The 26785-nt window shown below is 46.2% G+C and overlaps 1 protein-coding gene across 2 annotated transcripts in view; it reads left to right on the top strand.

The window, feature by feature from the left end:
• The first annotated feature begins 10935 nt into the window (after positions 1–10935).
• UBXN2B (UBX domain protein 2B) overlaps positions 10936–26785 on the top strand; it is a 31103-nt gene continuing 15253 nt past the window's right edge. The window contains exons 1-3 of one of the 2 annotated variants that reach the window (XM_029069240.1): positions 10936–11139; positions 23647–23750; positions 26161–26232. In XM_029069240.1, the coding sequence (XP_028925073.1) occupies positions 10951–11139; positions 23647–23750; positions 26161–26232 (365 nt within the window). In that variant the 5' untranslated portion in view covers positions 10936–10950. The remainder of the gene's footprint in view (positions 11140–23646; positions 23751–26160; positions 26233–26785) is intronic. The other variant, XM_029069241.1, reaches the window with a different exon arrangement.

The following is a 26785-nucleotide window of genomic DNA, read 5'->3' as shown; positions in this document are numbered from 1 at the left end:
TTCCCATTCGTTTGCCGCCTCATTTTGCGCTGGTAAAACTCTGTACACATCAACTTCCGTGAGCTACTCTTTGAGGACTTACTAGAAAGAGGGACCTTCAGAAACAGCTGGGGTGGGCGAAAGTGCAGCAGCAGTAACAGCAACGTCTGCATGGTCCAGGGTGGGATCCAGCAGTATTTGAGCCATTAAATGATAAATAAAAGTTAGAAGAAGAAACAGACAATAGAGGAGGCATAGGAGACAGGGGAGATATTGGGGGTGAGTTTAGGGTTGGAAAGAGGAGCTCGAAAAAGAAGAAGAATTCATGAGCCTCATGAGGAGATAAGCTAGGGAGGAGGAATTGGGGTTCATTCATTCATTCAGTAGTATTTATTGAGCGCTTACTATGTGCAGAGCACTGTACTAAGCACTTGGAATGTACAAATCGGTAACAGATACAGTCCCTGCCCTTTGACGGGCTTACGGTCTAATCGGTTGTCAGTCTGGGTCATAATAACAATAACTGTGATATCGTGAAGCTCTTACTTTGTGCCAGGCACTGCACTAAGCGCTGGGGTGGATACAAGCAAATTGGGTTGGGCGCCGTTCCTGTCCCACATGGAGCTCACACTTTTAATCCCCATTTTATAGATGAGGTAACTGAGGCACAGAGAAATTATGGGACTTGCCCAAGGTCACACAGCAGAGCAGGGATTAGAACCCAGGTCTTTCTGAAGCTCGTGCTCTAGCCTGTAAGTTGGGTGTGGGCAGGGAATGGCAGGGAATGGGCAGGGGGCTTTCTATCCCACTGGTTTGGAACTCTTCTGATTAGAATATTGCAAAGGACCCATTCCAGGAGTTTAGGACTGTGAATCAAGAGATCCAGATTCCAAAGCCGACCCTGATATTTGCCTGCTGTGTGACCATGGGTAAATCACTTCACATCTCTGCACCTCAGTTTTCTCACCTGAAACGTGGGGGTAAAATACCAATTCTCCCTGTGAGCACTGGATGGGACAGGGATTACGTCCGATCTGATAATCTTGTATCAATCCCAGCTCTTTGTACATAGTAAGGATTTAAACGCTATAAAGATTTTGTTTTTGTTGTTGTTCAGACTTTCTTAGTAACTGTAAATATATTCCACAGATGGGATGTGTTTTCTTCCATTGACTGGTGCTTCTTTTTTCTTACTCTCTGAGGCAAACAGAAGCTATATCTTACAAAGTATTTGAGAAATTCTAGGTTAATTTTTCAAATAGGAAAGAAAACTGCCAGATTGTAATTAACCGTTCCAAAAATGGGTGGAGAAAAGTGTTGGGCAGAACAGTAATGCTATGTAAATTGAGGTGATGGAGAAGGGTGCCAGATTTACTTTCCCAAATGTCTGGGACTCCATCAAATCTCTCTGAGAAGAAAATGAAATTTCCAGTGTGCATTCAGAGGGCCATCTCTAACCTGAGGCAGCCAATCAACAGGACTGACAGGCAGAAGAAAGAAAATGTTCAGAAAAGACAGGCCCTTCAAAATAAGAGACACCTGACTACCGCAAGGTTGATTTCTTCAATTAATTTTACTTTCAGAACGATTACTACTTGGCTGCCCTCTCTCCTAATTAAGACTGCACGGATCCAGGAATCTGACACTTTGACTAAAGCAACAGCTGTGTTTGACTGAGAAGCCCAGGAAAGAATGAATGAAACTATTCCCATTTTGGTCTTGAGGAGCAGCGTGGTCTTGTGGAAAGACGCCAGGCCTGGGCGTCAGACAAATGATGATGATGTTGGTATTTGTTAAGCGCTTACTACGTGCAGAGCACTGTTCTAAGCGCTGGGGTAGATACAGGGGAATGAGGTTGTCCCACGTGAGGCTCACAGTCTTCATCCCCATTTTACAAATGAGGGAACTGAGGCACAGAGAAGTGAAGTGACGCCCACAGTCACACAGCTGACAAGGGGCAGAGTCGGGACAAACTAGGTAGGTTCTAATCCCAGCTCTGCCATTTGCCTACTGGGTGACCTTGGACAAGTCATTTAATTTCTCTGGACCTTAGTTTCTTGAACTGTAAAATGTGGATTAAATAACTGTTTTCCCCCCACTGTGCCTGACCTAATTATCTTGAATCTACCCCAGTGCTTTAGTACAGTCCTTGGTACATAGTAAGCATTTAACCCGGTGAGACACTATATCTGTTGCTAGTGATTACAAGTGGTATTTCCATCCAATTATGCCCCGTGACTTTTCCCCTCCTCCACCCTGCTCGTCATGGTGAAACTCGTCTTGCTATGATCCCAACATGGATTGGTCAACTGAATCATTCGTTTATATTTACAGAGCACATTCTGTGTGCAGAGCCCTCTACTAAGCATTTGGGAGAGTACCATATAACACTGATACATATTGGGTCGGCGGTGAGATAGACGATATCTGAGGCACGATGGGTATTAGACTGGCATTGTCCCCCGATTAGACTGTAAACCCGTCAGTGGGCGGGGACTGTCTCTCTATCTGTTGCCAATTTGTACATTCCAAGTGCTCAGTACAGTGCTCCGCACATAGTAAGCGCTCAATAAATACTATCGAATGAATGAACGAATTAGAGGAGCCAAAGAGAGCGTGCTGCATTGTAGCAAGAAATCAGTGAGGTCAGGTAGGAAGAGGCAAGGTGATTGAGAGCTTTAAAGTCAGTGGTTTAAGGAATTTCTATTTGACGCGGAAGGCTTGGGGATTTTGTAACTAGAAGCAGCATGGCCTAGTGGAAAGAGCACGGGCCTGGGAATCAGAGGCGTGGGTTCTAATCCCAGCTCTGCCATCTGTCTGCTGTGTGACTTTGGGCAAGCCACTTCACTTTTCTGTGCCTCAGTGGCCTCATCTGTAAAGGGGGGATCAAAACTGTGAGCCCCTTGAGGGACGTGGACCATGTCCAACCCGATCACCTTGTCTCTACCACTGTGCTTGGCACATAGCAAGCACTTAACAAATGCTACAGTTATTATTATTATTACAAGATGGCAGAAACATAGGCCCGCTAGACTGTAAACTCCTTGAGGGCAGGGATAAATTCTGTCGTCTTATATTGTACTCTCCCAAATGACGATAATAATATTAAGTGTTGATTTTGTTAAGCACTCACTTTGAGAAGCAGCATGGCTTAATGGAAAGAGCACAGGCTTGGGAGTGAGAGGTCGTGGATTCTGATCCCAGCTCCGCCACTTGTCAGCTGTGTGACTCTGGGCAAGTCACTTCACTTCTCTGTGTCTCAGTGACCTCATCTGTAAAATGGAGATTAAGACCGTGAGCCCTACGTGGGATAACGTGATTACCTTGCCTCCCCCCGCCCCCAGCACTTAAAGCAGTGTTTGGCACACGGTAAGTGTTTAAATATCATCATTATTATTATTATGTACCAAACACTGTGCTAAGCTCTGGGTTAGATATGATATAAGCAGAATCACAGTTCCTTTCCCACATGGGGCTCCCGGTCTAGGAATGTGGTCAATACAGTGTTCTGCGCACAGTAAGCTCTCCGTAAATATCGCCGACGGCCCCAGAAAGAGGGGGCAAGAGGAAGGCATAGGCAGGATGGTGCAAGGTAGGACTTGCAAGAATGGAGTCTCGAAGTCGCTCTCGCCACCGGCCAGGTGGCAGTTTGCTGATGTCATCCCCTGGCTAGTGTCCCAGACTGGAGCTGCCCAAGACAAGCGTGCAGGTTTCCCTACAGACTTGTCAAGGACACGCTTCTGGTGCTAGGCCCTTTCTCCAAGAGCCCTGTCCAGAACGGGAGGAAGATTCTGAAGTCTCTTTCCACTAGCCCTGTTTACAAACTGTAAGCTCACTGTGGGCAGGGAATGTGTCTACCGACTCTGCTGTGTCGTACTCTCCAGAGCGCTTAGGACGGTGCTCGGCACACAGCGAGAGCTCAGTAAATAGGACTGATTGATGACCCCAGGGGACCCATGGGATGGGTGATACATGCCATTCTTGTGACCAGTCTTCAGGCCCCGTCTTTACACGGCATATTCTATTTGGAAATCTTTTTGTGCGTCCGTCTCCCCACGTAGAGCACAAGCTCCTCCTGAATGCATCATTACTTGGTCTTGTACTTGCCAAACGCTCAGTACAGTGCATTGTATGCTGTAGGCCCTCAATTTACTAATACAATTACCTTTATGAATACTACTATTCCTTTGTTGACACATTTCCTCCCAGAAGCTTTGCCTGACTCAACCCTCATTTCCTCTTCTCCCACTCCTTTCTGCATTGCCCTTATATTAGGATTTGCACCCTTTATCCACCCCTCCCTCAGCCCCACTGCACTTAGGTATGCTGGGAGTCAAAGGACAAGGGTTCTAATCCTGGCTCTGCTTCTTATCTGCTGTGTGACCTTGGGAAAGTCACTTCACTTCTCTGTGCCTCAGTGACCTCAACTGTAAAATGGGGATTAAGACTTTGAGCCCCACGTGGGACAACCTGATCATCTTGTATCTACCCCAGCGCTTAGAACAGTGCTTGGCATATCGTGAGAGCTTAACTAATAACATAATTACTACTATCATTACTATTACCTACATATCTGTAATTTATTTTCATGTCTCCCCTTCTATACTGTAAGCCCATGGTTGGCAAGGAACGTGTCTACCAACGCTGTTATAGTGTACTCTTCCCAGTGCTTAGTACAGGGCTCTGCATACAGTAAGTGCTTAAAAAAGACAATTGATTAATCAATGTTGCCCAGTGCCACTTGTTTGGATTTTTGTTTGTTTTTTTTAAAAAATGGTATTTGTTAAGCACTTACTATAGACCAGGCACTGTTCTAAGCATTGGGGTAAATGCGAGATAATTAGATTGGACATAGTCCCTGCCTCACATAGAGCTCTCAGTCTTCAGTCCCATTTTTCAGATGAGGTAACTGAGGCATGAAGAAGTGAAGTGAGTCACACAGCACTTGTCGGCTGTGTGACTGTGGGCAAGTCACTTCACTTCTCTGCGCCTCAGTTCCCTCATCTGTAAAATGGGGATTAAGACTGTGAGCCCCACGTGGGACAACCTGATTCCCCTATGTCTACCCCAGCGCTTAGAACAGTGCTCGGCACATAGTAAGCGCTTAATAAATACCAACATTATTATTATTATATGTGGTAGAGCTGGGATTAGAATCCAGGTCCTTCTGACTCCCAGCATTGTGCTCTATCCACTAGGCAATGCTGCTTCTTTGTCTTTGAGTCCCTGTTCTCTTCCCGTTTCTTAAATATGCACAAAATTTACTGGTAACATATTCAGGTGTTTCACAATGCTTATTTTCAGGAAATGTTTCTTAAGGTCTAATCTAAAACCCCAGGCTGCAATTTCAGCCCGTTTCCTCAGCAGACAGGGATCAGCTGCTGCGTTTTAGTTGTAGGGTCTCCTTCATCTACACCCAGTTTTTCTGTAGCCTCGGGCTTGCATTCATACACAGTCTCCTATTCAGAAAACCTGGGCTGTTGTACAGCCTTCCGATAAGATGCCTTGGTATTTGTTGAGCACTTACTACGTTCCAGGCACTAGACTGAGTCCTGGGGTAGAAACAATGGAAGCAGGAGGAAGAACAAGAATATGTAATGATAGTAATAATGTTGGTATTGGTTAAGTGTTTACTATGTGCAGAGCACTGTTCTAAGCGCTGGGGGAGATACAGGGTCATCAGGTTGTCCCATGTGAGGCTCACAGTCTTCATCCCCATTTTACAGATGAGGGAACTGAGGCACAGAGAAGTGAAGTGACTCGCCCACAGTCACACAGCTGATATATCAGGTAGTGGCATGATCATTCATTCAGTGGTATTTATTGAGCACTTACTGAGTGCAGAACACTGCTCTAAGCACTGAGTGTCAGGATAAAGTGGCTGAATGGTCAATTTCTTAAATGCAAGTACATAACCACCCAGGGTAGCTATGAATCTGTGAGACTAAGGGTGGCTTTAGGGTTGATATAACTTGGTGTATTGAGAATCAGCACGGTCTAATAAAAAGAGCGTGGGCTAGGAAGTCAGAGGACCTGGCTTCTAATTCTGGTTCTCCCACTTGCCTGCCCCGTGACCTCGGTCCAGTCAGTTAACTTCTCGGCGCCTCAGCCTTCTCATCTGTAAAATGGGGGTTCGGTACCTGTGCTCCCCCCCTTTAGACCGAGTCCCACCTGGGACAGGGACGATGCCTGATTTGATTCATTTGTATCCACCCCAGTGCTTAGTTCATCGTTTGTCACATAAGGGCTTTCCAAAAACTTATTATTAAAGGGAGAAGCCTTTCTGGAGGAGATGGTAAGGTTTAGAAGACGGTGAAACTGTGGTCTGGTAGACTTGATTGGGGAGGGAGTTCCAGGCAGGGAGAAGAGCATGAACAAGTAGTGGGAGGTGGGAGAGTCAAGGATGAGGGATAGTTAGGTGAGCTCAGGAAGAGCAATAGCTGAAGACAGCCAATTTGTAAGAGGGGTGAGCTAGTGGAGAGCCTTGAAGCCCACGGGAAAGGGCTTTGCTTTATGTGGAAGGAAATTGGGTAGCTTAAAGCCTCCCTCCATTGAATGCTACGGAAATTGAATAATTATGTTAGAACTCTTCCCTGCAGAAAGCTTTCCAGTCAACAACAAAACTTTTTGTTTTGTCATTTTAAGAACCGCTGTTACCTAAGAAAACGTGTTAGAGGAGGATGTCCTCCTCCAGCTCTAAAGGAAAAAAAACCAAACCAGTGCTAATGTGACATTTCAGTTGGAAATCCTTTTTATAATAGTGTACATAAGTAAATACCTAAGGCAAGATGGTGAAAATATCTAGATGTTGACACAAGGACTTGGTTCTGGCATTAATCCTGAGTAAAGCCACTCCTGAAGCTATCACCAAATCAGTGGGAATGCCCTAAAAGTGTTTAATAATATTTTTTGTTTCTCTCTTCTGTTATAGAGTAAACTCATTGTCAGTAGGAACCACGTGTCATACTTCTATTGTACTTTCCAGCCAGTGGGTGTTCATTAAATGCCATTATTCCTCCGCCTTCTGATAATAACGTGAGCCCCATGTGAGGGGACTGTGTGGAACCTGATTCTCCGGTATCTACGCCAGCAATCAGGACAGTGCTTGGCACCTAATCTGTGCTTTAACAAATGATAACACCACGATTAATTAATTAATGATAAACTACCATCTCCAAAGCAGCATGGCCTAGTGAAAAGAACACCTATCAGGTGAAATAACTCCAACTCGTCGAGCTAACGCGACATCAGCTTCTCAGTTACTGTATTTTTCAGCTAGGATTGCTGACTAGATTACACCTCCTGGTACTGTATATAGACACACAATAATCAGCACGTACTGAACGATCTTTGCACCCACTTCTTGATGTCACATGCAATCAGGTGACGATGACAAACCAAACCGTTTCCTTCTCCATAGACACTACCAGTTCCTCTCCTCCCTCCTCCTAACTTCTCTGTTCAGACCCTGATTACCTCATGACTGAACTATTGTAACTTCCTTTTTTGTCTCTTGGCCTTCAGACCTTCCCTTCACCAAAACATTTTGAGCGCTCTGCGCACAATCCTCTTCCCTGAATATGACTGTGATGGTGACGCTCCACTTACCTTAGAGACCCACGATAAATGTCTGACTGGAGATTTGCAACAGCCGATCCCCACTACTTCTTTATTTCCACCTCCTTTTAAACCTCAATCCAATAAATCATTAATATTTATTGGTCACCTGTGTGCAGAGTACTGGTTTATAGTCATCAAATGCCTACCGTGTGCAGCACACTGTATGAAGAATTTGAGAGAGCACAATAGAACGGACAGACAAAATCCCTGCCCTCAAGGATCCTGCGACGGACAAAATTATTTTCGGATAGGGGGAAGAAGAGAATGAAAAAATGGACTGCCTTCTTGTAGCGTCCCAGCCTTCGCTGCCTCTCTGAGAAAGGAAGAGAGGGACAGAGGTGACGGCAGTGTGTGGTGGAGGAGAGAGAACGGCATCAGGGAAACTGGTGTCATGAAGGAAGCTGTGAGGGAATCTTCTCAAACCCCCTGCGTTACCCTGATTCCTGCCAGGGTGAGAAGCAGATTTGCCTACTCGAAAGAGCACTGGCCTGGGAATCAGAGGACCTGGAAGGTCTAATCCTGGCTCTGTGTGTGAACTGTTAACTTCTCGGTGCCTCAGTTTCCTTATCTGTAAAGTGGGTATTAAATCCTACTCCCTCCCATTTAGTCTGTGAGCCTCTGGTGGGGTGCGGACAGTGTCCAGCCTGATTATCTTGTATCTACCCCAGGCTCTGTACAATCCTTGGCCTATAGAAAATGCTTAATATGAATTAATTATGAATTAGGGTGAAGACTATCAAATCCGTGGGAGGGGAAGGAGAGGGTTGAAGGCAACAGAGATGTTAGGACTCCAGTGAAGGGGGATATGTGTCTTTTGGGCCAGATGCACCGGACCTTTAGAAAGCCTCTAGGGAAAAGCGGGATGGCTTGTGTGCCCTGAGACCCCTGCGATGATCCACTGATCCCCTCCTTCCTCATCTTGCTACTCTCTTACTACAACCCAGCCGGCACGCTTCTCTCCTCTAATTCATTCATTCGATCGTATTTATTGAGCGCTTACTGTGGGCGGAGCACTGTACTAAGCCCTTGGGAGAGTACAACAGTGTACGACACTTTTCCTGCCCACACCACCTGCTCGCTGTACCTCGATCTTGCCCATGCCATGCCTCTGGCCTGGAACGCCCTTCCTCTTCATATCCGGCAGACATTTACTCTCTTCCACTCCAAAGCCTTATTGAAGGCCCACCTCCTCCAAGAGGCCTTCCCTGCCTCAGCCCTCCTTTCCTCTTCTCCCACTCCCTTCTGCGTCACCCTGACTTGCTCCCTTTATTCATCGCCCCCTCCCAGCCCCACAGCACTTATGTACGTATCTGTAATTTATTTACGTTATTGTCTCTCTCCCCCTCTAGACTGTAAGCTCGTTGTGGGCAGGGAATGCGTCTCTTATACTGACACCCTATACTCTCCTAAGCGCTTAATACAGTGCTCTGTACCCAGTAAGCACTCAGTAAATACAACTGACTGACTCACCCTCATTTCCTCTTCTCCGACTCCCTCCTGCACCTTGCCCTTGGATTTATTTTCTTTATTCACCCCTCCCTCAGCCCCACAGCACTTGTGTACGCATCCATAATTTGTGTTTATTAGTATCTGGCTCCCCATTTAGACTATAAACTTGTCATCAGGGAACGTGTCTACCGACTCTGTCGTACTGTGCTCTTCCGAGCGTTTAGTATGGTGCTCGGCACACAGTAAGCGCTCAATAAATTCTTTCCAATCGTGTCTGTGGAGCGCTTACTGTGTGCAGAGCACTGTACTAAGCACTCGGATGAGGAAGAGAACAATAAACAGTCACATTCCGATCCCCAGTGAGCTTACAGTCCGGAGGGGGAGACGGACATTAATACAAATAAATAAATTACAGATATAGATCTAAATGTTGTGGGGGTGGGAGGGGAGCTGAGAATAAACGCTGTATTCAAGTATGTAAACAATGCATTTTGCTGTCTGTCTCCCCCTTTTAGACTGTGAACCCGTTGTTGGGCAGGGATCGTCTCTATCTGTTACTGAATGGTACATTCCAAGCGCTTAGTACGGTGCTCTGCACACAGTAAGTGCTCAGTAAATACGATCGAATGAATGAAAAGGGAGCAAGGCAGGGTGAGGCAGAAGAGAGTGGGAGAAGAGGAAAAGTGGGGCTTAGTCAGGGAAGGCCTCTTGGAGGAGACGGGCCTTCAATAAGGCTGCGAAGGAAGGCGGGGGAGAGAAGCAGCGTGGCTCAGTGGAAAGAGCCCGGGCTTGGGAGTCACGGGTCGTGGGTTCGAATCCCTCTGCCACTTGTCAGCCGCTGTGTGACTCTGGGCAAGTCACTTCACTTCTCTGGGCCTCAGTTACCTCATCTGTAAAATGGGGATGAAGATGGTGAGCCCCACATGGGACAACCTAATTACCTTGTATCTACCCAGTGCTTAGAACAGTGCTTGGCACATAGTAAGCGCTTTAACGTAAACCAAAATTATTATTATTATTAAGCAGCGTGGCTCAGTGGAGAGTCAGTGGGCACAGAGTAGGCGCTTAACAAATACCACCTTTATTATGATGATGATTATTATCATTATTAAGCAGCCTGGCTCAGTGGAGAGTCAGTGGGTACAGAGTAGGTGCTTAACAAATACCACCATTATTATGATGATTATTATTATTAATAATAAGCAGCGTGGCTGGGTGGAGAGTCAGTGGGCACAGAGGAGGAGCTTAACAAATACCACCTTCATTACATTACTATTAATATAATATATAATATTATAATTACATATAATATATATTATATAATAGTACTAATAATAAGCAGCGTGGCTGGGCGCAGAGTCAGTGGGCACAGAGGAGGCGCTTAACAAATACCACCTTTATTATTATTATTGTTAATAATAAGCAGCGTGGCTGGGTGGAGAGCCAGTGGGCACAGAGTAGGAGCTTAACAAACACCGCCTTTAATACTGTTAATATATAATATTATGATTATATATTATAGAATGTAATATATCTATATATAATATATAATATAATGCTATTACTACTAATAAGCAGCGTGGCCGGGCGGAGAGTCCGTGCGCACCGAGGAGGGGCTTCGCGAGCAGCAGGTTCCTCGCTATGAGCGGTTATGATTATGATTGACGTCTCCCCTCAGGCCCGGGGGAGGGGGGATGACGTCACGGGCGCGGGCGGGGCCAGCCCGCGGCGGTCGCCCCGGCAACGCGTCCGGCAGCCGGCGCGCGGGGGCGGGGGGGAGAGCGGCGCGAGCGGGGGGCGGGGGGAGCGGCGCGCGCGGGACGCGGGAGCGGCGCGCGGGAGGGAGGGGGAGCGGCGCGCGCGGCGAGGGAGGAGGGGACGGGGCCGCCCAGCCCAGCCAACATGGCGGAGGCGGCCTGGGCCGGCGGCGGCGGCGGCGGCGGTGGTGGCGGCGGGGGGTCGGCCGAGCGGGAGCCCCCCGAGCGGGAACGGCCGCGGCAGCCGGAGGCGGCGACGACACCGACGCGCCCCCAGAAACGGCCCCCGGCGCTGCGGACTGGGCCGCGCCCCCCCTCGGCGCGGGACTTAGAGGTAGGAGCGTCCTGCGGAGAGGCCGCGGGCCTGGCACTGCCCTTCTTCAACCCCTCCTCCGGCGGTCGCCTCTCGACCTCCGCCCCAAACAGACCCTCCTCGCCCCCTCGTCCGTCTCCTCCCTTCTGCCTTGCTGCCGCCCGCTCCGCGCCTCCGCCGTCGACCCCTGGGCCGCGTCCTTCGTCGCCTCAATCTAATTCCGATTCCCCTGTGTCCACCCCACCTGGCGAACGCCCAACAACTACCCCTCTTCAGATTAATCGAATCAAAATAATTCATCACATCCATCCATAATATCGCCTCATGAATCGAATTAATAAAATCAGAAGCAGCGTGGCGCAGTGGAAGGAGTCCGAGGTCAGGAGTTCGCATCCCGGCTCTGCCCCTTGTCAGCTGGGGGACGGTGGGCCAGTCACTTCACTTCTCTGGGCCTCAGTTCCCTCATCTGTCAAATGGGGATGAAGACTGGGAGCCCCACGGGGGACAACCTAATTCCCCTGTGTCTACCCCCGTGCTTAGAACAGTGCTCTGCACATAGTCAGCGCTTAAATACCAACATTATTATTCTCTGGGCCTCAGTGACCTCATCTGTCAAATGGGGATGAAGACTGGGAGCCCCACGGGGGACAACCTAATTCCCCTGTGTCTACCCCCAGTGCTTAGAACAGTGCTCTGCACATAGTCAGCGCTTAACAAATACCAACATTATTATTCTCTGTGCCTCAGTGACCTCATCTGTCAAATGGGGATGAAGACTGGGAGCCCCACGGGGGACAACCTGATGCCCCTGTCTCTCCCCCAGCACTTAGAACAGTGCTCTGCACATAGTCAGCGCTTAACAAATACCAACATTATTATTATTATTAAAACTCACCTCCTCCAAGAGGCCTTCCCAGACTGCGCTCCCCCCTTTTTCCCTCTCCCCTCCGCCTCTCCGCAGCTAAACCCTCTTCTCCCCCCTTTCCCTCTCCTCCTCCTCCTCCCCCCCCGTCCCACCCCCTCAGCACTCTACTCCTCCGCTCGACTCTATATATAATAATGTTGGTATTTGTTGAGCGCTTCCTCTGTGCCGAGCACTGTTCTAAGCGCTGGGGGAGAGACGGGCTCATCAAGTTGTCCCGCGGGAGGCTCCCAGTCTTCGTCCCCATTTTACAGATGAGGTCACTGAGGCCCAGTGAAGTGACTGGCCCACGGCCCCCCCAGCTGACAAGTGGCGGAGCCGGGATTCGAACCCCTCACCTCTGACTCCCCAGCCCGGGCTCTTTCCAGTGAGCCACGCTGCTTCCCTCTAATGTTGGTATTTGTTAAGCGCTCACTATGTGCCGAGCACTGTGCTAAGCGCTGGGGGAGAGACAGGGTCATCAGGTTGGCCCACGGGAGGCTCACAGTTAAGCCCCATTTTACAGATGAGGGAACTGAGGCCCAGAGAAGTGAAGTGACTGGCCCACAGTCCCACAGCTGACAAGTGGCGGAGCCGGGATTCGAACCCATCACCTCTGACTCCCAAGCCCGGGCTCTTTCCACTGAGCCACGCTGATAATAATGTTGGTATTTGTTAAGCGCTTCCTATGTGCCGAGCACTGTTCTGAGCGCTGGGGGAGAGACAGGGTCATCAGGTTGTCCCGCGGGAGGCTCACAGTCTTCATCCCCATTTTACAGACGAGGTCACTGAGGCACAGAGAAGTGACTTGCCCACAGTCCCCCAGCTGACAAATGGCAGAGCCAGGATTCAAACCCATGACCTCTGACTCCCCAGCCCGGGCTCTTTCCACTGAGCCACGCTGCTTCTCTGATAATTATGTTGGTATTTGTTAAGCGCTTACTATGTGCCGAGCACTGTTCTAAGCGCTGGGGTAGATACAGGGTCATCGGGTTGGCCCACGGGAGGCTCACAGTTAATCCCCATTTTACAGATGAGGGAACTGAGGCCCCAAGAAGCTATATCTTCATCACCCTATTTATTTTGTTTAATGAGATGTACATCACCTTGATTTTGCTTTTGTTTTAATGAGATGTTCTTCCCCTCGATTCTATTTATTGCCATTGTTCTTGTCTTTCCGTCTCCCCGATTAGACTGTGAGCCCGTCACAGGGCAAAGACTGTCTCTTTCTGTTACCGATTTGCCCCTTCCAAGCGCTTAGTAATAATAATAATAATATTGGTATTTGTTAAGCGCTTACTATGTGCAGCGCACTGTTCTAAGCGCTGGGGTAGACACAGGGAAATCAGGTTGCCCCACGTGGGGTTCACAGTCTTCATTAGTACAGTGCTCTGCACATGGTCAGCGCTCAATAAATACTATTGAATGAATGAATGAAAGAGCCCGGGCTGGGGAGTCCGAGGTCGTGGGTTCTAATCCCCCCTCCCCCACCTGTCGGCTGGGGGACTATGGGCCTGTCGCTTCACTTCTCTGGGCCTCAGTTCCCTCCTCTGGAAAACGGGGATAAAGACTGTGAGCCCCACCTGGGACAACCTGATGACCCTGCCTCCTCCCCAGCGCTTAGAACAGTGCGTGGCACATATTAAGCGCTTCACAAATGCTGTCATTATCATTATTGTTATTATGATTCTCTGGGCCTCAGTTCCCTTATCTGTAAAACGGGGATAAAGACTGTGAGCCCCACCTGGGGCCAACCTGATCACCCTGCATCCTCCCCAGCGCTTAGAACAGTGCTTGGCACCCAGTAAGTGCTTCGCAAATTCTATTATCATTATTATTATTCTCGGGGCCCCAGTGACCTCATCTGTAAAATGGGGCTGAAAGCTGTGAGCCCCACGTGGGTCAACCTGATCACCTTGTATCCTTAGAGAAGCAGCGTGGCGCAGTGGCAAGAGCACGGGCTTTGGAGTCAGGGCTCATGAGTTCGAATCCCAGCTCTGCCACTTGTCAGCTGTGTGACTGTGGGCAAGTCACTTAACCTCTCTGGGCCTCAGTTCCCTCCTCTGTAAAATGGGGATTAAGACTGTGAGCCCCACGTGGGACAACTTGATTCCCCTGTGTTTACCCCAGCGCTTAGAACACTGCTCTGCACATAGTAAGCGCTTAATAATAAGAATAATGTTGGTATTTGTTATTATTATCCTCCCCAGCTCTTAGAACGGTGCTTGGCACAGAGTAAGCGCTTCAGAAATGCCATTATTATTGTTCTCAGGGCCTCAGTGCCCTCATCTGTAAAATGGGGCTGAAAGCCGTGACCCCCCACATGGGACAACCTGATCACCTTGTATTCTCCCCAGCGCTTAGAACAGTGCTTGGCATATAGTAAGCGCTTCACAAATACCAACGTTATTATTATTATCATCCACCCCCCCACCCAACTCCCTGCCAACGCTGCCCCCTTCCCAACCTTCGAAATAAACTGAAGGACAACAGCCTGTCAGGTTCCTTCAGTCATTCCTTCATTCCACTGTATTTATTGAGCGCTTACTATGTGCCAAGCGCTCTACTGAGCGCTAATAATAATAATATTGGTATTTGTTAAGCCCTTACTATGTGCCAGGCACTGTTCTAAGCGCTGGGGTAGATACAAGGTAATCAGGTTGTCCCACATGGGGCTCACAGTCTTCATCCCCATTTTACAGAGGAGGGAACTGAGGCACTGAGAAGTGAAGTGACTTGCCCAAAGTCACACAACTGACAGGTGGCAGAGCCGGGATTCGAACCCATGACCTCTGACTCCCAAACCCAGGCTCTTGCCATTTAAGCGGTGAGCCCGTTGTTGGGCAGGGATGGTCCCTGTCCATTGCCAAATTGTACATCTCAAGCGCCTAGTCTAGTGCTCTGCACATAGTAAGCGCTCAATAAATACGATTGAATGAAGGAATGAACTGATGGTATTTGATAAGTGCTTACTACAGTAATAATGACGATGGTGTTTAAGTGGTTACTATGTGCAAAACACTGTTCTCAGTGCTGGAAAATAATAGCGAAGGCATTTATTAAGTGCTTACTATGTACCAAGCACTGTTCTAAGCACTGGGGTAGATACAGGGTAGTCAGGTTGTCCCACGTGGGGCTCACAGTCTTCATCCCCATTTTACAGATGAGGGAACTGAGGCACAGAGAAGCGAAGTGACTTGCCCAAAGTCACACAGCGGCTGACAAGCGGCGGAGTCGGGATTAGAACCCACAACCTGTGACTCCCAAGCCCGGGCTCTTTCCACTAAGCCACGCCGCTTCCCTTAGCAGTGGAGCATACCTACCATGGTGAGGGATTTTTCCATTCCCGGTAGGCAATTTGGGGAGGTGGAAGTACGGATTTGGTGAAATATTGCTTTTGGAAGGCTGATTTTCCATTTATCTTTTCAGCTAGTACCATTTTTTTAAATTTTATTTTAGCGTGTTAATCATAGATGAGTGCAGTATATCAGGGAATAGGCTGTGGCAAGTTCCAGTATATTTTCCTTTAAGAAGCCGTGTCTCCGCATCTTTAGCACATTTTACATAAGATGTTATAAAAGTCAAGCATCTCATTTTGGTATAGTGTTTATGTAATTTCTCTTCTCTGACGTAGCACAAACTGGTTAGGTGATGGATTTTGCCGTATTTAGCAAATATTGATTGCCCCCAAACCAAGATGATCTTGATGGTAAGATGACAGTGTCACCTCACCCCTATTCCACCTTTCCCGCCTCCAAAATATGATCCGGCATGGAAAAATGATTTTTCATAGCAAAACATTCCACATTTAATACGTGTTTAATCTTCATACTATTTTATGAATTAGTAATCATAAAATTTCATCTCAAATTTTACATCCGGTCGCTCATGCCAACGTCATCTCAAGACTGTAAGCTCGTTGTGGGCAGGGAATGTCACTGTTTATTGTTGTATTGGACTTTCCCAAGCGCTTAATCGAGTGCTCTGCACAGTAAGCGCTCAATAAATATGATTGAATAAATGAGTGAATGAAACATCGTCGTCATTATTTCCGCTGAAACCTACGCTCCTCTCTTAATTGTTTTTATTATCTCCAGCATTATTCCTCTTCCTCCTCCTCTCATATACCTCAGAGCTTGAAAATCTTGTTTATTCGTCGGTGCCCCAGACGAACCTCTGCACAGGATATTCAGACTTACCCCAGAGTTAAGGGACAGGTCTGGGATTTAGGAGCGTACCCCAAGCTGGCTGTAGAAATCCTTGGTCACCTTGGGCTGCTTCCCTTCCTTATACCCTGAATTCACCGTCTTCCCTCAAACCCACCTCCCATCTTCCTATTCCACTTCTCCCACGCCCCCATTCCTCTCCCTTCCCTACTTGCCTTTTCTATTAGTTAATCTTATATTTTGTAACAATTCCTCCTCCCTCCCATCTTCCTATTCCACTTCTCCCACGCCCCCATTCCTCTCCCTTCCCTACTTGCCTTTTCTATTCGTTAATCTTATATTTTGTAACAATTCCACCTCCCTCCCATCTTCCTGTTCCACTCCCACCCACCACCATTCCTCTCCCTTCCCTACCTGCCTTTTCCATTAGTTAAACTTTCTCGTATATTTTGTAACAACTCCTCCTCCCGCTCACCAGTGGCAGCTTTTTTTTTTTCCCAATTTGCTGTTTCTTCCTTCTGGAACTGCAGAGCCAGGGAACTAGGGATTCACTGGGGTGGGATGGGGAGAGGGCAGGCAACAGGGAGAAGAGGGGAATCAGAGGAGGGGACTGGGAAGGCAGGGAAGCGGGGGCAGAAAAGTTGTAGGCCAGGAACCGGGGAGGGTGGAACGAGTGGGAAGGGGCTTGGAGTGGGGAATCCGCCCAGCGCAAATCACTTCCGCAGCCGGCTGTGGAACCACTCAGTGGATTTTCAGTTATCCGTTAAATGGCACTCCTCCATTAGGGCCAATAATTGAAAAGAATAATAGTTGTGGCATTTGTTAAGCACTTACTCTGTGTCAGGCACTGTACTAAGCGCTGGGATGGATACAAGCAAATTGGGTGTCACACAGTCCCTGTCCCCCCTTCACAGTCTCAATCCCCATTTTACAGATGAGGTAACTGAGGCCCAGAAAAGTGAAGTGACTTGCCCAGGGTCACACCGCAGACCTTCTGACTTCTAGACCCGTGCTCTATCCACTAGGTCATGCTACTTCCCAAATATTCTGTAATAGTTTAGGTCACGATTTTTTTGGAATCCCTTTGTTTCCCAGAGGAAAGCATTGGCAGCAGGGAGGAGAGAGAAACTATTGTCTTCAACCACTTTGGGGGAGAGGGAACATTTGGGGAGCGGGCTACATTTCTGGGTGATAGCTTGGGTCCACTTTGACCTGCTAGACCTTTTTCCCCCCGCATGTGCGGAGTACGTCACTTGTACCTATCGAATGTCATTCTGTTTCTCTTTAACCACTTTTCCAATGAGTCGATCTGAATTCTAGCCATCCTCTGACACCACTTCCCTGCATTCAGTCTGAGCCCACCACTTGATGAGCTTGATCTTTATTTCATCATTCAGTTTGATGGTTAAAGATGTCTTAGAGGACAAAGTGAGTAACCAAAACATACTTTGTCATGCCCATCTGTGCAGCCTTAGAATATACCGCCCTCCTTCCTTTTTCTCTTTATAGCCTGGATCTTTGCACCTTCATATGATTATCATCTCAGTGGTCCGCTTAAAGAATGGATAACTTACAGTGGTATGCCCAGGGATTTTATAAAATCCCAGGGACTATTTCAGCATCGGCAGAGTACACTGGCGATGGCAGAGATGGTGGGGAAAATCGATGACAACTTTGTGTCCCGTATGTATAGGGCATGTAATTTTCGTTTTCATTGGAATGATGTTTTGTGAGAATCAGATCATTCCTTCTGTTTGAACACACTTAGGTGAATATCTGTAGTATGTTCCATATTGGCTGCATGACAAATGTATCTTCAACAAAATCTCCTTCTGGAGGACTCTTTCGTACTTGTCTTTTCCGACAACCACCCTCCATTGATGAGGTGGGGGTCCCTGCAAGAGGATTCAGAAGTGCCCTAACCCCTCTGCCCTAATTCAGTTCCCCAAAGAATGAACGGCTATGCCGGGGGGTGTCCAGAGCAGTGCAGTTTACTGGTTACAGAGGTAGATGGCCATCGTACACCGGCCAGTGGTCCCTGACCCACAGAGTGGAGCGGACAGAGATTGCTATTCCATAGGCCTCCCCCCCAGCCCCTTTTGTTCCCTCCGTCTCACTCCTCTCCCAGGTTCCTGCCCCAAAGGCTAGCCTCCTTACCCTTTCACCCTCGACATCATCTTTTGTGTTGCCTGGGGTGTTCTTGCCTATTTTGGGGTGTTTCTGCCTGATGGTCACATGTAGAGGATGTGGGTATGTTGTCGCCGTTCCTTATGGTGCAGGTCTTCAAAGAGGTCACTCTCGGTTCAGCTGCAATAATCCTTGCCCCCCCTCCCCTTTTTTTTTTAAATCGTATTTAAGTGCTTATTCTGTGTCCGATACCGCTAAGCCCTGGGGTAGATACAAGCTAATCGGGTTGGACACAGTCCACGTCCCACAGTGGGGCTCACAGTCAGTCTCCATTTTGCAGGTGAGGGAACTGGAGCACAGAGAAGTTAAATGATTTGCCCTGGGTCACACAGCAGGCGAGTGACAGAGCAGAGATTAGAACCGAGGTCCCTCCGATTCCCAGGGTCGTGGGCTATGCACTAGACCCACACTGCTTCTCTGTCTTTGACAGTCAGGGAGGAGATTTGAGTCTGCTTCCTTATTACTTTCCTCCCGTTTTCAGAAGACAGTCTCCTGTCACCATTTATGATTGTTTTTCTCCTGTGTCTAAAGATAATCTTCTTCCAGCCACTTTCTTTTTGGCTCACAATCAATTTTCCCCTCCTGCTCCCTTTGTAAGATAACTTTCTGCTCCCAGCTGCTGCTGGTAATTTTTCATCTTACTCCCTCAAACCTTTGCATAGCCCACGTCCCCCAAATGTGATATCGCAGCCACCTCCAACCCTTCTGGCAGGGAACTATGTTATTAATATTTCGGTATACATTATGCGTACTTGATGGACTCAAGAGGCAGGAGAGTAGCAAGGAAAAATGATTATTCACTCTGCAATTTGCATAAATTTTACACTTCGATGCTTTCCTTCAGAGGGCAACAAATCCCGTTGTAGGTTCTTAATATACTTTCCCTGTCAGTCTTGTGAATTAGGTAGGCATTCTTAATTGTTCTTAATGCTTCGAGTAAATGAAAGGAAGTAGCCTACACAGGCATAGCACATCCAATAACTCTGATCTTATAATGCCAGGTGTAAATACGTTGCACATTCGAACAGCAGCAGAACTCTACTCAAGAATGACGCAGGAGTCCATATGTACAACAATCATTATTAGCAAAACCATAAGCACAATCAAACTAAAATGAAATAGCAATGGGCAAAATGATGCCTAAAGAATATAATCGATCCATCAGTAGTTTGTTGAGTGCTTATTTTGTAGAGAGCACTGTACAGAGCGCTTGGAAGAGTAATAATAATAACTACGGTATTTGTTAAGCACTTTGTGCCAGGCATCGTAGTAAGCGCTGGAGCGGATACAAGCAAATCGGGTTGGATACAGTCCCTGTCCCACGTGGGGCTCACAGTCTCAATCCCCATTTACAGATGAGGTAACCGAGACCCAGAGAAGTGAAGTGACTTGCCCAGGGTCACACAACAGACAAGCGTCGTAGCCGATGACCTTCCGACTCCCGGGTCGGTGCCCTATCCGTTATATCAAGCTGCTTCTCAAAAGGGACGTAGAAACATCCCCTGCCCCTAAGGAGCTTTCAGTCTGGGGGGGAGGTATGTTAAAATTAATTATAGAAAAAGACAAAAGTCCTGAGGGTGGGTGAATATCAAGTACTGAAAGGGTACAGACCCAAGTGCATAGGTGACCTAGAAGGGAGAAGGAGATGGGGAATTGAGGGCTTAGTCAGGGAGGGCCTCTTGGAGGTGGGGAGAACTGTGGTCTTTCGTTTATGAAATAGGAGGACGTTTCAGGCCGGAGGGAGGACGTGAACGAGGGGTTGGAGCGACATAGATGAGATTGAGGTTCAGTGAGGTGGCGTTAGAGGAGCGAATTTTGTGGGGTGGGTTGTTTTAGGAAATAAAGTGAGGTAAAGTAAGAGGGGGCAAGGTGACAGTGCTTGAAAGCCAATGGTTAGGGGTTTCTGTTTGATGCAGAGGTGGATAATAATAATAATGATAATATTGGTATTTGTTAAGCGCTTACTATGTGCAGAGCACTGTTCTAAGCACTGGGGTAGATAGAGGGTCATCAAGTTGTCCCTTGTGAGGCTCACAGTCTTAATCCCCATTTTACAGATGAGTTAACGGAGGCACAGAGAAGTTAAGTGACTTGCCCCCGTCACACAGCTGACAAGTGCAGAGCTGGGATGGGCAGCCCCCGAATGTTCTTGAGGGGTGGGTAAACGTGGACTGAACTTTTTAAGAAAAATGATCCGGATCAAGTAAGGATTGGCGTGGGGAGAGACAGGGAGATAATAATGTTGGTATTCGTTAAGCACTTACTATGTGCCGAGCACTGTTCCAAGCAATGGGGTAGGTACAAGGTCATCAGGTTGTCCCACATGGGGCTCACAGTCTTCATCCCCATTTGACAGATGAGGCCACTGAGGCACAGAGAAGTTAATTGACCTGCCCAAAGTCACCCAGCTGACAGGTGGCGGAGCCGGGATTAGAACCCATGACCTCTGACTCCTAAGCCCGTGCTCTTTCCACTGAGCCACGCCGCTTCTCTTAGGGGGATCAGTAAGGAGGCTGTTGCAGTAGTCAAGGTGGGACACGATAAGTGCTCGCTTGCCTGGCGTAGTAGCAGTTTGGATGGAGAGGAAATGGCCGATCTTAGTGATGTTGTGAAGGTAGAATCAACAGTATTTGGTGACACATTGAATAGGTGGGTTGAGTGAGAAGGGTGAGTCAATCAGTGGTATTTATTGAGAAGTTAGTGTGTGCAGAGCACTGTCCTAAGTGCTTAGGAGAGTATAATAGAAGAGTTGGTAGATACATTCCCTGCTCACAATGAGGATAATGCCAAGCTACGGGCTTGTGAGACAGGGAGGATAGTGGTATAATGAAAAACTGTATTAAACCTTTCAGTTGACAGTGTCCGATCCTTCACTTAAGGTATTACGGATGCTAAAGCCTACAGTAAACAATAGATCACAGAAATTCTGTAATTAAAATCTCCCCCCGATGGTAGTAGAGCTGTTCTTTGGTCCCAAGATGAGGGTGACAGTGTTGAGGCTACAATCCGGGAATGTGTCTTTGAGACAGAGAGAGAGAGAATCACTAATAATAACAAAAATAATAATTCATTCAATAGTATTTATTGAACGCTTACTATGTGCAGAGCCCTGTACTAAGCGCTGGGAATGTACAATTTGGCAACAGATAGAGACAATCCCTGCCCAATAACTATGCGCCGGGTACTGTTCTAAGCGCTGGGGTGGATACAAGAAAATCCAGTTGCACACAGTCCCTGTCTCACCGGGGCTCACGGTCGTAATCCCCATTTTAGAGATGAGGTAACTGAGGCACAGAAAAGTGAAGTGACTTGCCCAAGGCCCCACAACAGATGGTGGAGCCAGGATGAGCACTCCCAGGCCCGTGCTCTACCCATTAGGCCATGCTGCTTCTTGCACATTAGTACTTTTTGTCCCCGAGAATCCAGTCTTGCACCTTTTTTGCCCCCTTGCCATTTAGTTGAGCACAACTTAATACTAGTAATGTTGGTATTTGTTAAGCGCTTACTCTGTGCAGAGCACTGTTCTAAGCACTGGGGTAGATACAGGGTCATCAGATTGTCCCACGTGGGGCTCACAGTCTTAATCCCCATTTTACAGGTGAGGGAACCGAAGCCACAGAGAGGTTAGGTGACTTGACCTTGGCCACACAGCTGACAAGTGGCAGAGTTGGGATTCGAACCCACGACCTATGCCTCTCAAGCCCAGGCTCTTTCCACTGCGCCACGCTGCTTCCCTGTGGTTAAAAACCTGTGGTTTTAGGGACAAGATATGTCTGCCAGCAGGACTCAATCAGTCTGTAATGTTTATTGAGTTCCTGCCTCCCAGAGGGAAGCAGCAGGGCCTAGTGAAGGCTGGGAGTCAGAGGATAATAATAATAATGATGGGATTTGTTAAGTGCTTACTATGTGCCAGACACTGTTCTAAACGCTGCTGGGTTCTAGTCTGCTGTGGGCAGACCATGTAACTTCTCTGTACATCGGTTTCCTCCTCTGTAAAATGGGGATTAAATCTCACTCCCTCTAATTTGGACTGGGAGCCCCACGGGATAGGGACTGTGTCTAACGTGATTATCTTGTATCTACCCCAGTGCTTAGTTTAGTGCTTGGCATTTAGTAAGTATTTAACACATTGTTATTGTTATTATTATTCACTGTATGTAACACTAGATGAATGGAAGATGCCGAAATTCACTCCTTTAAGATTTCTCTCCTACTAAATGTGGTAAGATTTTTTTTCTCTCTCAAAATTCAAAGCAGCCATGGTTGCACTCTTAAATCTTAAACTTTGCCCAGGCTGTTTTGAATTTTGAGCAAACCATGATTACCAAGGCCATGTGTTAATTGTCAAGAGCAGGGCCTTGGTAATCATGGTTTGCTAAAGTCTCTTTCTGGTGTGAAGCTTGGTAGGCCTTTTTTTTTGTCTGTTCTTGGCTCACTGACAGTTCTAGCTGTATTCCCCAGTGAGGTTTTTGGTCTTCAGGGATAAAATCACTCCTACAGTGTTGTCTCTGGTTTCCTCCATTTGTTCCTGGAGCACATCAAAGAGATTTTACTGCTTTCACAGCCTTCAGCCTATAATCTTCTCCTTGGGATTTTGCAATGGATTTTTAAGAGGTAGCATAGCCTAGTGGAAAGAGTAATTGCCTGGGAATCAGAGGACCTGAATTCTAGTCCTGGCTCTGCCACTTGCCTGCTCTGTGACCTTTTGTGCCTCAGTTACTTCATACGGAAAGTGGAGATTACGACTGTGAGCTCCATTTGGGACACGAACTGTGTCCAACTTTATTAGCTTGTATCTACCCCTGCGCTTAGTATGGTGCCTGGCTCATGCCCATATAATTCATATCCGTACATGTTAATTAAAATATATTTTATAAAAAGTTTGGGGAGAATTGGTACTCAAACATAATGCTTTGGAAAAAGAAATTTGAACAAATTTAAACTACAGAGTTTGCACAGAATGTATCATATTCAGCTTCTCTTTGGAAATGTTGGACATAAACCGAGCATAATTGAAAAATGTTTTTTAATTTAAAGTTTTCTACATGGGCTACTAAGCTAAAGATTGCCACGAATAGAGAGATGTGGCATTTTTTTAAAGGAGGAAAAAAGTCATTCGGTATATTTTTATTCTTCAAAAAATAGGTATTTTCACTTTGATTCCAAAAGAGTTGCTTTTTACTATTCATTTAATATTTTTGTGTAACTTTTGTTGGTCAGAAAAGTTGATTACTACCATAACGTGCTATATAACAAACATTTTATGTCCTGTAGTTGGCCTTGGCAGAGTTATATGAGGATGAAGTTAAATATAAAACATCTAAGTGTGACAAATCCAAAGCTAAAGTGTATAAAAGCCCAAGAACGCCACCTCAAAAGTAAGTATTCCTAAATTTAAAAAAATCCATGAAACCTTTCAAATCCATTAGTTTTGCATTTGCATTAGTTTCAAAAATTTGATCTAGAAGGCTGATTTTTTAAATCACTAATTATTTAAGTGGGAAGGTGTAGATGTCTTGCCACCAAGATAAATCACCGATTGGCAAACCAAACTTAATTTATGTATTAGGCCTTTTTAGTCGACTTAGAAGCTCTGGCTTATTGAGAAGTCTGATCTAATACCGAAAAACAAAATGAGAATCACCCTATCTAAATTCAGAGTGATTCAGGAGACAAGAAGGGTTAGAAAACAAGCCAGGATCCCACTGCGGTCTCTGTGGCCACGGCTAAACTGGATTCCCAAACATAATAATAGTCGCGTCAATATTTAATCAACATTACAGATTGGAAAGAATATCCACAGAGAGATAAAAAGTCACTTGGGCAAATCACTTCACTTCTCTGTGCCTCAGTTACCTCATCTGTAAAATGGGGATTGAGACTGTGAGCCCCACTTGGGACAGGGACCGTGTCTAATCCGATCTGCTTAGTGCTTAGTACAGTGCTTGGCACATAGTAAGCGCTTAACAAATACCGCAGTTATGATCATTAGACCGTGAGCCCTATGTTGGTGCAGGGACTGTATCTGACCTAATTAACTTTTACCGTTTCCAGTTCTTAGAACAGTGCTTGACCCTTAGTAGGCCCTCAAAAAATATTATTATCCTTGTCATTATTGTTATTTTCATGCTTTCATTGCCCTTTCCCAAGAGCCTAGTGCAATACATTACACCCACTGGACACTCAATAAGTATACTATTACTATTAATATTGCAATCCCTTGGTAAGCTTTCTGTAAAGAAGCCATGACCTTGTGTTTTTGTTCCCAGAATATTTTGTCTCCACTTAGAGGTACAGTTTTGAATAATCTGGCCTGTGAATGACAGATATTTCTAGTATCCCATCAGACTGCAAACTTCTTCAGGGCAGGGATTGTACCTACCAATTATCTCTGTTGTACTCTCCCAAGCACTCAGTCTAATGCTCTGCACTAGAGTGCAGATACACTCAAATATTGACTGAAATATTTTTAGCATCTTATTCAAAGATCTAATTGTCAAGATATAAATTGAAGAAATGTAAAACTAAATTGGTAGGGGCCTTTGTTTAAGAGAATTTTGCTAATCCCAAATAGTTCCTTAGGTTTCATGAATTAAAGCAAGTTCTGCATTTTGATTTCATTCCCTAGTATAAATCAGTTTGAACTCATTAATGCCCTCATTGGCAGATATATGAAACACTTATGAAAAGTATTTAGATTTCTGCAATAATACTCCTTAGATTGTGAGCCCTCGAGGGGCCAGGGATCTTTCCTTATTGCTCTGTAATCAAGTGTTGTGGAGTAGCACAACACTTCAGGTGCCGTAAGGGCTCTAACAGATGATTGATAATGGCAGTGATGAATGCTCTGAAGCTCCCTCGAGTCACTGAACACCGTGGATCCCTGGATAGCCTTCAATACTTGAATAACAAGAGTTAACTGTGCTAATTATGGAAGAAATAAGACTACGGACCTGATATTCAGCTGACACTTTAATATCACTTTGGATCAATTCTACCGAGTAATAATATTTTTTAAATTTACTCTGTGTGTGTGTGTGTGTGTGTGTGTGTATTTTTCTATAAATAAGCACTATAATAATAATGCTGTTCCAAATAAATCAAAGGTTCTTTCAGATTTGTGGTATTAGCTTAATGGTTTTCACTGCATCCCTGTGTGGGAGGCTGATGTGTTTCCCTTCGCTATCAATCAGTGGTATTTATTGCACGTTTACCATGTACAGAACACTGAACTAATCACCTGGAAGAGTTCAGTAGAGATAATTGACTCTCCAGAGTTTATGATCCAGCAGGAAGCTTGAGATGCATTATTTCAAGTTAGCAGTACCAGCTAAGGGTATGATGGGGGGCGGGAGGGCGTGGCGGGGATGAAAAATAATGCTTTCTACTTCTAAAGCAGCTTTAGTTGGATGATAAACAATTGAGTGCCAACTAGATGATTCTGTAGTTTTGTTAAAGTGCATTTCTTAAGGTAATAGTAACTCTTGCAGAGGGAGGCAGCAGTTTATACTGTATAATGTATATATATGAAACTGTAAAATTATTAATACTAAGATGGTCCTTTCAATAAAACTGGAGCTGCAAAGGTCAGTTCCTGCGTCTGTCTTAGTGGCTTGTTTTTCACTTGCCTTGAGACAGGAACTGTATCCAATCCTTTGATATTCCACTTTCATAGCCAATTTTTTTTTCTCTCTGTAAACAGCAACTAAAGCCAGAAGCAGTTCAAATTAATCGAGAGACTCATTTTCAAAGTAAAATCCTGCAATTGTTTTTTGGGCTTTTTTGCAGTTTAAAGATTGATTCCTTCAGAAGCTTGAGAAACTCAGAGAGAAGTATGAGTGATGACAGAGAGAACCGCAGGTACTGTAATACAGGTACTGAACAACTTGTGAAAACTTAAAGCTTAGTTTACTTCCAAATTTATTTTTGCAAAGAGTAAAATAAAATTAAATGATGGCATTTAAGTGCTTACTACGTGCCAAGAATTGTTATAAACACTAGGGTAGATACAAGCTAATCAGGTTGTTCCACATGGGGCTCACAGGCTTCATCCCTATTTTACAGATGAGGTAACTGAGGCACAGAGAGGTTAAGTGACTTGCCCCAAGTCACACAGCTGACAAGTGGCAGAGGTGGGATTAGAACCCACGGCCTCTGACTCCCAAGCCCGTGCCCTTTCCACTAAGGCACACCGCTTCTCCAAAATGACTTTTTAGAATTTCCTTTTGATCTTGGTTATCAGAAATATTGATAACCAGCTAGTAGGGAAAAATGGTAGAATAGGTCACTCTTTTTGTAATTTTCAGCCTTCCATGATGTCCTTTTAATTTCAGTTTCTGATTTGTCTTTTGACCAATGAATCAATCACTCAGTGGTATTTTTTGAGTATTTTCTATGTGCAGAGCACTATACT

This window comes from Ornithorhynchus anatinus, chromosome 7 (genome assembly GCF_004115215.2).
Source record: "Ornithorhynchus anatinus isolate Pmale09 chromosome 7, mOrnAna1.pri.v4, whole genome shotgun sequence".
Taxonomy (NCBI): Eukaryota; Metazoa; Chordata; class Mammalia; order Monotremata; family Ornithorhynchidae; genus Ornithorhynchus; species Ornithorhynchus anatinus.
Note: the sequence above shows the minus strand (reverse complement) of the source record. Positions and strands in the feature narration are given on the sequence as shown.